Raw genomic sequence first — 12,394 nt, 5'->3', positions numbered from 1 at the left:
AAGGGAAGCGACTGTTCCAGTCTGTGTCTTAGCTCGTTAAGGCAGCGGAAGGTGTCATGCTAGTCCTCTTTACAGAGTCAGCAGTGGGGGTGAGGTGGAACCGTGCCTCCTCTGTGAAATGTAGCTGCTTGTAAGTGAACTCACTGACAAGTAATATCCAATATAAAATATATCAGTGTCATAGCTGCTAAGTCTTTATTTATTACAGTATTGTACAGTAGCATTGCTGTCAAGTTTTCAGGCCGCTAATAATGCTTCTAACCCTGCTGCTAACACCTCATTCTTTCTTCTATTCCCTGCTCTCCTGTCTTCTGTCAGAAATAAAGATTTCAGACATAGGTAAGCCAACCAGTGGAGAATTCCCTGTCTCTCCCCTGCCTTGTTGCATGTTGTATGGTAAGCTACACATGTCAATTTCAGATGGCTCAGTGGCAAAGGAATCCTGTGTGATTGGAACGGATCGGGGATAATCAGTATCAATAAGAGGAAGTCATTAATAATGGTGGCGGTGGGTAGCAAGAGCCTGAACTCTTTGAATCCATGGCAAAGTGAGGTGGTTATCCTATAGTCTGAGGACATGACAGATAGAAGCAACAGGGGAAAGAATTTAAACCATGACATAGTAATTTGAATGCCACAGTCTGCTTAATTCTCAGCATAAATGAGGATATCACTCAGACTGTGCCAAGTGACTGATGGTCATGATGGAAAATTCTGAAAACACATTGATCAGGTGAAGAATCTGAAATTTACACTTCTATGGACATTCCAGGTACCATAGCTTTTGGATCATCCCTGTGATCACTCCACTGGTGTGATCTAGCAAGGATTGAGCAGGCCACAGGGAATGCCTTCAGAGGACAATCCCCAGATAGGAACTTTGTCACAGAATAGGCTTGTCATAGACTCAGAGTGGCAGAGCAGCCAGCAGGAGTGAGTCTAGCCAGACACAAAGCAAAGTGATACCTGTCATTGTGGCATTCATCTACCCCCTAACAGAGTCCCCTGCCCTGCACACATTACAGTGACTTGAAAACTAACCACAAGCAGATAGAGCTCTGGTTCAGACAGCCACAGAGGTGGTGCTGAGCTATCCACATGTAGCTCAGTTCAACATGGTGCATGGGTAGTGCTAAGTTGGGATAAAAGAAAGTCTTTGAGATGATGAACAGAGCCAGACAGACCCTAGTCCAATAATTATTAGATCCATTTCTATACAAGTAGATATTTTATATAATAATTGTATGTATTCTTTTAAAATAATAATAATTAACATGTATAGAGCATTCACTGTGTAGCTGAAAGAGTAGAATTTTGTCACCAAACCATCTATGAGGTAGATCCCTGTGAGTACGTCCAACGTACAGAGGAGAAAACTGAAGATCCCCAACTGGGTGGTCTTGAAAGAATTACCTCATTTCTTGAAGTTCTCATTTCTAAATTGAGGTTATTTAAAATTGCCCTCAAAGGGTTGGTGTAAGAGTCACAAAGGATGGGGGATGGGAGTATAGCTCAGTTGGTAGGGTGCTTGCCTTGCATGCATAAGGCCCTGGGTTCAATCCCCAGCACCATACATACAAGAAAAAAAAAGAGTCACAAAGGATATTTACAAAGTATAGAACATTTTCAGGCATAAGGAGGTACTCAAGAAATGGTCATCATAGCAGTAATGATGATAACAATAATAAGATATATACATTGTTAGTATTACTAATATAACTTATAATTAAATGATGATATTATGATGACACAATGATATCATATTATATGGTGATGATTGTGATGCCTCCATCTTTCCCAAAAAGGAATTGAGTCCTCTTACACCCAAAGACACATGTCTTAAAATTAAACAGGAAATGGGAACCAAAGTCAAAAAGAAGAAAGACGTCTATGATTGTACCTCAGAGTAGAATTGATTTCATGGCAGCAGAGCAAATAAATAGGAAAACATAGAACTACGTTCAGGATTTGCATTATCAGAAACAGAAAATATGTTCACATCTCAGAGGAGAAATGTTTTTCCTCACACTGAAATCTGAGCTATTCCATGAGATTTGTATGGAGGATACTGAATTACACATTGCTCTCAACTTCAGTTTTGCAGAACAAAAGTACATTTTCCATAAAGATCCTGGATTAAAACATAGCATTTCACACTGAAGCATCAGTCCATGGTGGAAGCTGGCTGGAGAACAACTGAGACACAGGTGACAAGCTAGGAAATTGGGGGCCATATGGCCTTGGGCTGATCACCCAGCCTTTCTGATTTCCAGTCTCATCTTCTATAAATTCAAAGAGCAGTGGTTGGAGTCTCTTTTGTTTCTGATGTTCAGTGACCTTTTGATATTCAAAACTGGGTTCTTTCCCTCTCCCAATTCATTGTTTTCTCAGGTGCTAAAAACTATTTTTAAAGTAGCCAAAGTGGAAGGGAAAGGGAACCATTTTGTGTGTTCCAGTTTTCCAAAGCCTATCAGGAGACAGAAAACCCGGTTTCAGTGGTGATACCTGAAGATTGGCAAATCCCTTCTGCTCTCTAGACCTCAGTGTACCCCTCAGAAAATATTGAGATAGATAAAATTCTAGAATTTTGTCCTCTAGAAATTTGTCCTCCAGTAGCTGCCTCAGCTGCTCTCAGTAATAGCATTTGGCTGCACAGGGGTGACGTCAGCTATGCATACGTGTGTGCACTCCCCAGGACAGGCTTATCTCTGCCTTTGGCTCTTTGGCCTCAGTGCCAGCCCCCAGGCTCGGCATGTCCAGGACAAAGACCCATAATCTTTTAGGCATCTTCCTCTTTGGACCCCTTTAGGGAACAAGCATCCTTGCCTCTTTTCAGATCTCTTCCCTAGGTCCCTGAGGAATGCTCAAAGCCTCTTGTTAGAAATACATTTGAACTCAAGTCTCCCTCAAACCTAGCTGCATGTATTAACTCAACAGAACCTTTAAGTGCCCAGAAATAGGTTGTGCAGGACAATATTGCATCTCCATACTTAGCTTTTCCATTATGCACCAACATAAGTATTCTGGAGGCTTTGCCAAGGTGACCAGCTTTGCCATTCATTGAGCATTTCTCTCTCTCTTTTTTTAATATATCTGGAACTATGCACAGAAATTTACATCCTTCATGCAATTTATATCCTCAAAATAATCCTTTGAAGTTGATATTTTCTCAGATGAAAAAACTGAGGCTCCAAGTAGCAACATGCTTTTGCCCAAGGTCACTTCATCAAGTGGGTAGTGGAACTGTATTTATCTGTGTGGCTTCAATACTCAAGCCCTTCCCACTAGTTCTGAGAACCCGTGCAACAGGTCCTGCCAACTTGCCACCTGATATGGTTGAAGGGCGCTCCTGTATATGATGCAGACCTCACTCTGCGACAAAAAGAGAATTCTCACTTATAAGCTGGGAATAGATTACTTTTTGTCACAAGACACTCCTGAGTTCTTACCTCCTGCTAGGAACTTTCCTGCAGCTTCCAGAAAGATGGTAGAGTAAGATCTGACTTCAGCTCATTAACTTCAAGAGTGGTACCCTAAAGACCTCTACGTTTTTAGGTCACCTCCAGAGGGGCCAAGGATATGTTTGAGGAACTAGGAAAGAATGCGTGTCCTTAGAGACTCCTGCAGCAAAAAGTAGGTCTATGATATGATTCTGTGCCAACCATGCTCAGGATACTGGGAATCAGAATGGATCATACATGGTCCCTGTTCAGGAAATGCTCTCTGCCCACAGAACCAGGCCATCTTCCATCACGTGCCCTGAAACCATTTGTGGTTTATGGAATGTTCCAAGGCCTTGCTACTCAAAAGTACAGGCAACCAACACCAGTATGCTTTGAGAAGTGATCAGAAATGCAGACTCTCAAGTTCTACACCCAGAATCACTAAACTACAATCCACATTTTAGCAAAATCTCCCAGAAATTCATATGCACATTGAAGTTTGAAAAGCACTTCTCAAAAACCACAGTTCCCAAGTCTGCCTGTGCCTTATGGTCACCTGGAAAGATCTCAAAGGTAGATGGCCAGGCCCTTTAGTCACTATAGGCAAGGCTTTTTCTTTAAGCTTTATTTAGAACCATCAATCTAAGATCATCAGCAGTGAGTGTTTCCTACATACCCTTAAGCCAGGGAGGCAGATATTCATTCATTCATTCTCTCGTGAACTCAGCAGAACTTTCTAGAGCATTCACTCCGCATCAGCCAAATGAGAAGCACCAGGGAACTTAAAGTCAATCTCTGCCCAGAAAGAGTTCAAGATTTTACTGAGAAGGCAGACAACTGAGCAGAAGTGCCTTAAGGCAGTACAGATAACTAGAAGTGTAATCTGCTGAGGCTCTGGAGACACAGAGGAATGGCCCGTTCACCAGTGGGAAGAAGTGGGGGTCCAGGAATGGTATTTCAGATGAGGTGGTACAAGGGCTGAGTCTCTGGATATGGGCAAGAATGAGGTGAAAGAGGGCTGTGGAGCTTTGTAGGCCCTGGGCAGCAGCGTGAGGAAGCAGAAAGAACACAGACTTTGGAGTCGAGCAGAGCTGGATTGAAATGCCCTTAGCAGTTTGTGGTCCTGGCAAGTCACGTCACCTCTTCCAACCTCAGTTTTCTGAAATAAGAAAAAAAAAAAAAAGTACCTACCTTTCACGATAATTGTGAAAAAAATGAGGTCATGCAGGTCAAGTGGTAGCACAGTGTCTGAGACAGAGTCAGCATCCATTAGTGGTGTCAGGTACATTGGTATCCATGGGCATCATGTCTGTGGCTCTGTCCTGCCGCCTGGTGGAAGTCCAGGTGGGCATCACAGACACAGGGACAAAGTCTGGGTGGGCATCATGGACACAGGAGCTGCTCCATGTGCTAGGTAGCATGAGGAAGAAATGACTCCGAGAAGTTCAAAGGGCACAACAAGCTGGAAAGGGCATTTAATAATTTCCCTTAATCCTGGTGACAAACCTGTGAGCAAAATGGAGCAGGGACTTCATCATTTAACATCTGAGGGACCTACAACTTGACCTAGTTGGGGGACTTGCCCCAGTTAAAACCTATACTTTCTAAGTTCCCAACTAATGTTCTTTCCCCTATGCTTAACTAACCACCAAACCACAAAGGAGGTGGCCACAGCTCTTACAGACTCTGAAATAATCCTGCCAGTGCCATCATCTCCTGGAAGTCACCCACATGAGAAATCTACACAAGTGACATTTCTCTGGGGCAGTAAGATACGAGCTGGAAACTCAAGGGGCTAATCTAAATGGACAGGGCCCCCACCAGATTCCCCCAGGGTCCATCTTCTGCCAAGGTAGATAGCACCAGTTTATCCCGAGTGATGCACAAAGAAATGAAATAATCAGCCCGACTCCGAGCTGTCAACAGGCAAGCTGGAAGATCAGGCTGCTCCGGCATTGCAGGGCAGGATCTAAGGTCACTGCACTTTATTTAGCCAGAATCAGTGTCATCGGGGAAGATTAAATCTGTTCTACAGTATAGAGTAAGTCACAGGGGACATTTCAAGATAAATAGGACACCTGTGCTGTTACCACTGCCCCCAAATGAGAAGTAAAAGAAAAGCTAAGTAATTTGAATGCAAATACTACCTAAATAAGCTGAAAGTGGAGATACCATCCATTAAATCAAGCTGCAGCTGGGATGAGCTAGAAGGCACCAAGCTGAACATTGGAAATAGAGAAATGAACAAAATCTAGTCTCTAATGTAAGTACTAATGGCTGGGTCTGGGAGAGGACCCATAAATAAATAGCCATGACCATTACATTAAGTGTTGTGTAATCTAGATGCAGACCAGCATGGATCTCAGTGCACAGAGAAAAAAGGTTGGGGAAAGTTTGCAAGAAAAGGTACCATCTGAGCTGACACCTGAAGAATGAGTAGAAAAGAAAAGGGGACAGAGCAGGAACAACAGGGACAAAGAGGCCTGAGGCATGTGGGGTGTAGGGTGTATGTGAGGGAGAGCAGGGAGATGGAGCAGCCCAGCAGGAAGGGCCTGGGGTGCTTCTGGACTTCCTCTGTGAGACAGAAGGATCCTGGAAGGGAAAATGTGGAAATAACATGTTGGTATTTGGGCTAGATCAGGAAGCACGGCCTGAAGAGGACCCAGGCTACAGGCAGAGAAACCTGGCCCTGGTTTCAGAAGGAGGTGATAGGACAGCTGGGTTAGGGATTCAGAGGAAGGATCACTGGAGAAAGTCATGTCGTGTTAGACAAATTCAGGGAGAAAACAAAGGGAGAATAGCCCTGGATCTGGATGCCTGGCTTTGTTAGAAGTTGCCAGTCCCCAAGGACACCACCCAAAGCAAGGGATGTTTATGATGAGCAGTCAGGTCCAGCTAAGACCCTCATTGACCTACACCCCAAAATATTACTGTGCCCCAATCATTATATGTAATTCAAAAACACCATTCTGTAAAATAAAATTTTGTTTTTCGAAAGGACCTAAAACCTACATGCTTATAAATGTACCGTAGCCCTTATTCGACCTTTCTGATTCTCTCACTGCATCTTGAAGGGTGTGCAGTGGCCTCTCTCAGTATGTGCACTGAAAATGGCCAAAGCCAGGCCATCCCATCTGAACAGAGAAAGATTCTTTTTAATCAGAAAATGCTCCAGAGACTAAGAAGAGGACACCAATATTGCGATGCAGTTTGAGGGCCGGGTGAATGACCAGAAATTGTAAATTAGCTTCCCCAGAGTGGAGAGTTCAAACTTTATTGTGCCCTAGACCAAGAAATTGGTTATCAGGACCATGGAAATAACAAAATTCAGGCTTTACAGGTGCTACCTATCTGGTAGTCATTTCTAATGCAAAAACAGACATAATCACTAGTAATTAAAATAACAATTATGATTCTGAGCACCTCCTGGGTGCTCAGTACTTAACAATGCAAGTGCAAATGACATGGCATTTGTGATTTCAGGTAATTTTCCCAGCACACCAGCAAGGTGGCTATAGCATTCCCATTGAACAGTTGAAGCAAACAAGGCTCAGAGGGCTAGGCAACCTGCCCAAGCTTCAGAAGCTGGACATCATAAAGCTAGACTTAAAACCCAGACTGATTTGATTTCAAAGCCCGCGCATTTCCCACCCCCCGTGGCTAGCATGGTGCCTGGTCTCAGGGCTTCTCCACAGTCTTAATTTTTCTTTCCTTTGTGACCTGAGCCTAGTCTTTGTGACTGATTTCTAGAAACATGCCCTCATTAGCGCTGCTCCTGTTCTGTTTCTTTTTCCTTGGGTTTTGCTGCAGATTTACAAACTAATCCTGCAACTCATTTGTATGTGGCTGCAGGAGGGAGACCGCAGGGCTCCTGAGACAGGAGACAGTGTGGACACCGACCAGGAGTCAGGTCCACCAGGGTCTCCCCTGTTCATCCCAAGATGAGAGTGAGAGCTGCTGTAAAAATCCTATGGAGAGGGCTACATCTTTGAACTCTTAGATTGTTTTTTAAAGTCACGGACCTTCGTGTTTCTAGTTTGACTTAACAGGCCACCTCTGGCAAGCCTCACTGATAGCCTTTTTAAGAAAATACGTATTAGCACCTGATATAGGCACTTATCAGCAAGAGGTTTCTGCATTAGTAGCTGGGTGGGATGGATAGTTAGGCCAACCCCTGAGATTGAAAAATTGAGGAACCATCCCCCAAAGTAGAGACATCATTCCCCCAAGACTGTTTTTTGGCTTGGATTCAAAAAGGCCAGGGACACATCTCAAGCTACCTGACAGAGAAGAAAGTGCTCACCACTGGCCGTGTCTTTGTTTTGCAGTCACAGCCCAGCACATAAATACTACCTGACCACAGACCCCATGAGTGGGGCCGTCTTCCTTTCTGACACCAACAGCCGGCGGGTCTTCAAGATCAAGTCCACCATGGTGGTGAAGGACCTTGTCAAGAACTCCGAGGTGGTGGCAGGGACTGGGGACCAGTGCCTCCCCTTTGATGACTCTCGCTGTGGGGACGGAGGGAAGGCCACAGAAGCCACACTCACCAATCCCAGGGGTAAGGCCTTGCATTGGAATCACTCTCAGTAATGTTTATTGGGGCACTTCCATTTCCAGGAGACCTACATGTTTATCATTGCAAAAAATTCTTGGAAAATACCAATAAATATACAGAGGAAAGTTAGGATTGTGATAATTCTACCTACCAGAAATATTCCCAGTTAATATTTCTTATCTGTTCTTTTCGCCTTTATTCTAAATGTTTGTATGTGTATAATATTCACCAAAATCAAGTAAACAAGATGAGGTCACATTAAACAAACTATTTTTGTATCCTGCTTTTTCTCCCTAAATGATATAGTAGGAGCTCTTTTCACGTCATTAAAGAGTCTTATGTGTCCTCATTTTTAATGGCCATATAGTATTCCTCCAAGTGGATGTCCCATCATGTATTTATCATGCTATTGGATACACATGCTCTCTCATGTTATTATTACCAAAAGCACTAGTGTGTCATCTTGGCATATGTTCCTGAGCTATGGGGCGATTAACTGTAGGTTTCAGTTTGGAATCCTTCCAAAAGCTAAACTTCTAAATGCTCAGTTTCAGTATTTGTCATTCACTTATTGAACAAGTATGTACGAGTGTGTAGAGCTCTGAGGTTGCATAGATAAGTTCTTTGTAACAGAATAAATAAGACTTGGCTGTGAAGCACTCTGATGTGGGAGAGAGCGAGAAGTGTTCCCTGAGATGGAGGAAGAACTGTGCATGGGGGATCAGAGCTGGAAGAGAGCTTGGACCCTGGGAGTCTTTTTAGAAGGGAAGCCATCATCATACAGACGTCCTGCAGTGGAGGTTTGTCTGTGGTGCCAGCCCCACGGCCAGTAACTCCGTGTCTCAGCTGCAGGGTCCTCATCAATAGAGTGGGGGTAACGATACCATCTGTGTAGACTTCCTAGGAGTGGTCTAAGGGCCAAAATCGATGTATTTCACATGGTATCCTGTAAAAACATCATGAATGATTATATTAGAAGGCCCGGGTTCAAATCAAAGCAGTAGACTCATGAAATCATGCATTCAAATCTAGGCTTTGTCATCTAGTAGCTGTGTGACTTTGGGCAAGTTGCCTAATCTCTCTGAACCTCATTTTCCTCATTTATATAACGAGGATATACTACAGTTATAGTACAGATTAAATATCATCAGAAATATAAATGCTTAGCACAGCAGCATCGGGCACATAGTAAACATTGCATAAATGGTGACTCCTATAACTATTGTTATATTGTATTACAATGCATTATGTCACCTCCCATGGTATACCCTCATAGCATATTATCTCTACTGCATGGCTGGAGTGCTCAGGTGGTAACTGTGGGGTAAATATTGTGTCATCAATAGTTAATTTCCCTCTTAATTATGATTTGCTGTATGAACAAGCAGTGAGGAGGGGAGTGAGCACCGACCTTGCTCTTGGGGACCCTGCCTTACGGTTCCTCTCTGCTACTCACTGACTCTGGGACCTCCTCTTCTGGACCTCAGTTTCCCCGATAGTCCATGAGAGGTTAGCCTAATGATCCATTGGCCTCTCTCTGCTACGACACTCTGCTCTCTGAGAATTCAAAGTTTGTTCTTGAGATTTCTGTTCTGCGCAGGCGTCCCTCAGCGGCCCTGCACACTCACATTCCCTCCCCCTCACACAGATGGAGTGGCAGCACAATTGCCCAAAAGCCTGCAATTAACCCAGATAAAAATGACAGAGAGTGCCACAATATGCAGACACTCTGCAGTAGGGAGGAGAAAAGATGTCCATCTATTTAGCACAACAAAAAGAGGGGGAAATGAAGTCATTAATCAGGGGACAGATCACTTCGATTAGCCTGTGCAGCCAACTTTGTAAACAAGAAACCCAGTTGTTCATGAAGCACTCATCAGTCCTGGCAGATGGAAGAGAAAGACAGGACAGAGCCAAGAAGACAAGAAAACTCCTGTCTTGGTACTTAAAGAATGAAATTAATTTGCATTCTAGGCAGGGCCCCGGGAAAGGCTCCCAGCCTCGACGAGGCCGCCTGGTCCTCTGTGTGAAACCCTCTCAGGCTGCCCAGCCTCAGGAGGCATGGAAGCCACACCAGTACTCCAGGGGCCATTCCTCAGAGCTGGACCATCCCAGCCTACCTGCTGGCCAAGGAAGAGATACAGGGGCCCAGAACAAGTGCCACAAAACGTACAGAGTGCTGGGTGTTTCTCATAATCCTGATAGCCACTAATAATTATTGATGGCTAACTATTGCAAGTCAGATGTTGGTATCCTCATTTTATTAATGAGAAACCAAGACTTAGAAGGGATGGAGTTTGCTGAGGTTAACACAGTTGGGAAGTCTCACAGCCCAAGCGTCTCCACCTCAGCCAACCTCGTCTGACCCTTTCTTCTCCCGCCTGCCTCTAAGAAAATCAAGCAGAAGTGACAAGTTCTCCTCAGGCGTGTCATTTTCTGGGCTTCCCCATCTAGACCAGGCCCCTCTCAGGGGCAAATCTTGCCCTTCATCCCTGAGCATCGACAGTGTGGTAGGGGAATGTCTGACAGGCCATTCTGGGCCTGGGGTGAGAATCAGAATCACCCACGATCAAATTTAAAGTGTGCATTGGTCACAGGCACAATCACCCCCTGAACTAGTATTTCCAAGAGGGAGGTCAAAAGGGTGTGTGTTGAAAACGCTCCAGGTGATTCTGATGCACATCACTGGCTAAAAAATACTGAGTGCGTATCATGACCACCAAGGTGTTTGCCAAGATCAGAGAGGTGCTCAGGTACACTTGAGATCTGGAGCAGGTCCCCCAAGGGGTTCTCACACACATTCAAAAAAGAAATACAGACTTACAACAATACCTTGGTTTGACAGATGAGGAAACAAGTGCAGTGATGTCCAGTGGCTTGTCCAAGATCACACCTGCTGGGCCAGGGAGAAAGTCAACCAAGTGTCAGTCTAGGGATGGAACAGATGATATTGAGTAATCCTGGCTCCTCTCTTCGATGTGCTATCCTTAGACGTTAATTCAACAATATTCTCTATGCAAACCCATAGGATTCTTTTCAGATTATGCTTTTGCAGTGACAAATGTTTTAGTCAGCTTCTTCGCTGCTGTGACTAAAGGACCTGATCAGTACAATTGTAGAGGAGAAGAGGTTTATTCAAGGGCTCACAGTTTCAGAGGTCTCTATGCATAGATAGCAACCTCCATTCCTTGAGGCTCAAGGTGAGACAAAACAACATGGCTAAGTGTGTGGCAGAAGGAAGCAGCTCACCTGGTCATCAGGAAGCAGAGAGAGACCCCACTTGCCAGATACAAATATATACCCCAAACCATGCCTCCAGTGAGCCACTTCCTCCAGACACACCCACCCATCTGCCTCTAGTTACCACTCAGTTAATCCCATCAGGGATCGATTCACTGATTAGGTTAAGGCTATACCCCAATCATTTCTCCTCCAAACCTTGCATTGTCTCACATGTGAACTTTTAGGGGACACCTCACATCCAAACCATAACAACCAATGAAATTAAAATAATAAGGATAGAAAAACTTAAAGAACTATCTTAAAAGAAAAGAAAATTTATTACCAAAAAAAGTAAAATAAAATACAAAAAAAGTGTATTTTATTATTACATCTGCAGGACTTGAGAAGTCAATTAATTTAAATAATGCACAGTGTAGTGAAAAATACCCCCTTACCACTACCTCTAGTGCTTCAAAACCCCTAGAAGTTATGAGTCCAGTTTTTGTGGGTGACTGAGGTGATAAATAAAAATCTCTGGAGGCAGCAAAGCAGGACTAGAGCCCAGGAGAACCTGAGAACCTGGGTTCCATCCCAGTTTCAAACAAAGCACACAGTTTCTGCACCTCCATCTGTTTGTCTTTAGAAGAGAACCCTGAGCTGTGGGCGTGGCTCTAGTATGCACAAGGCCCTGGGTTCCATCTCCAGCACCACACCAAAGGGAGGGGGCTGAGTGTCGCAGGAAGATCTGAGGAGACCAGGCTGCCGAGGTGCTTTCTGTCTCCTTTTGGCTCTGATGCTGAATTCCTGTTTTGGCTTCTCCATCCAGGCATTACAGTGGACAAGTTTGGGCTGATTTACTTTGTGGATGGCACCATGATCAGACGCATTGATCAGAATGGGATCATATCCACCCTGCTGGGCTCCAATGACCTCACATCAGCTCGGCCCCTCAGCTGTGACTCTGTCATGGATATTTCTCAGGTGAGAATATTTTGTCTACTAGAACCCTGGGCCCTTGAGCTCATCCTCTCATCCACCACCCAGCCACCCCGCCACCCTGCTGGCCCTTCATCTTTGCACCAGACAAGACTTTAAAGGATGCCCACTTGGTACAGGCCTTTGATAAGCACCAAGGATGCAGACATGATACTGACCCTGCCCCACTCACCTC

The 12,394-nt window shown here is 44.4% G+C and overlaps 1 protein-coding gene across 13 annotated transcripts in view; it reads left to right on the top strand.

Annotated features, from left to right (window-relative positions):
• Tenm4 (teneurin transmembrane protein 4) overlaps positions 1-12,394 on the top strand; it is a 753,505-nt gene that overhangs the window by 699,078 nt on the left and 42,033 nt on the right. For all 13 annotated transcript variants that reach the window (XM_071616542.1, XM_071616552.1, XM_071616550.1 and 10 more), the window contains 2 exons: positions 7,772-8,004; positions 12,050-12,204. In XM_071616542.1, the coding sequence (XP_071472643.1) occupies positions 7,772-8,004; positions 12,050-12,204 (388 nt within the window). The remainder of the gene's footprint in view (positions 1-7,771; positions 8,005-12,049; positions 12,205-12,394) is intronic.

Source organism: Marmota flaviventris, chromosome 9, assembly GCF_047511675.1.
Source record: "Marmota flaviventris isolate mMarFla1 chromosome 9, mMarFla1.hap1, whole genome shotgun sequence".
Classification (NCBI taxonomy): Eukaryota; Metazoa; Chordata; class Mammalia; order Rodentia; family Sciuridae; genus Marmota; species Marmota flaviventris.
The sequence above is the reverse complement of the archived record's forward strand: the minus strand, read 5'-3'. Positions and strand labels throughout refer to the sequence as shown.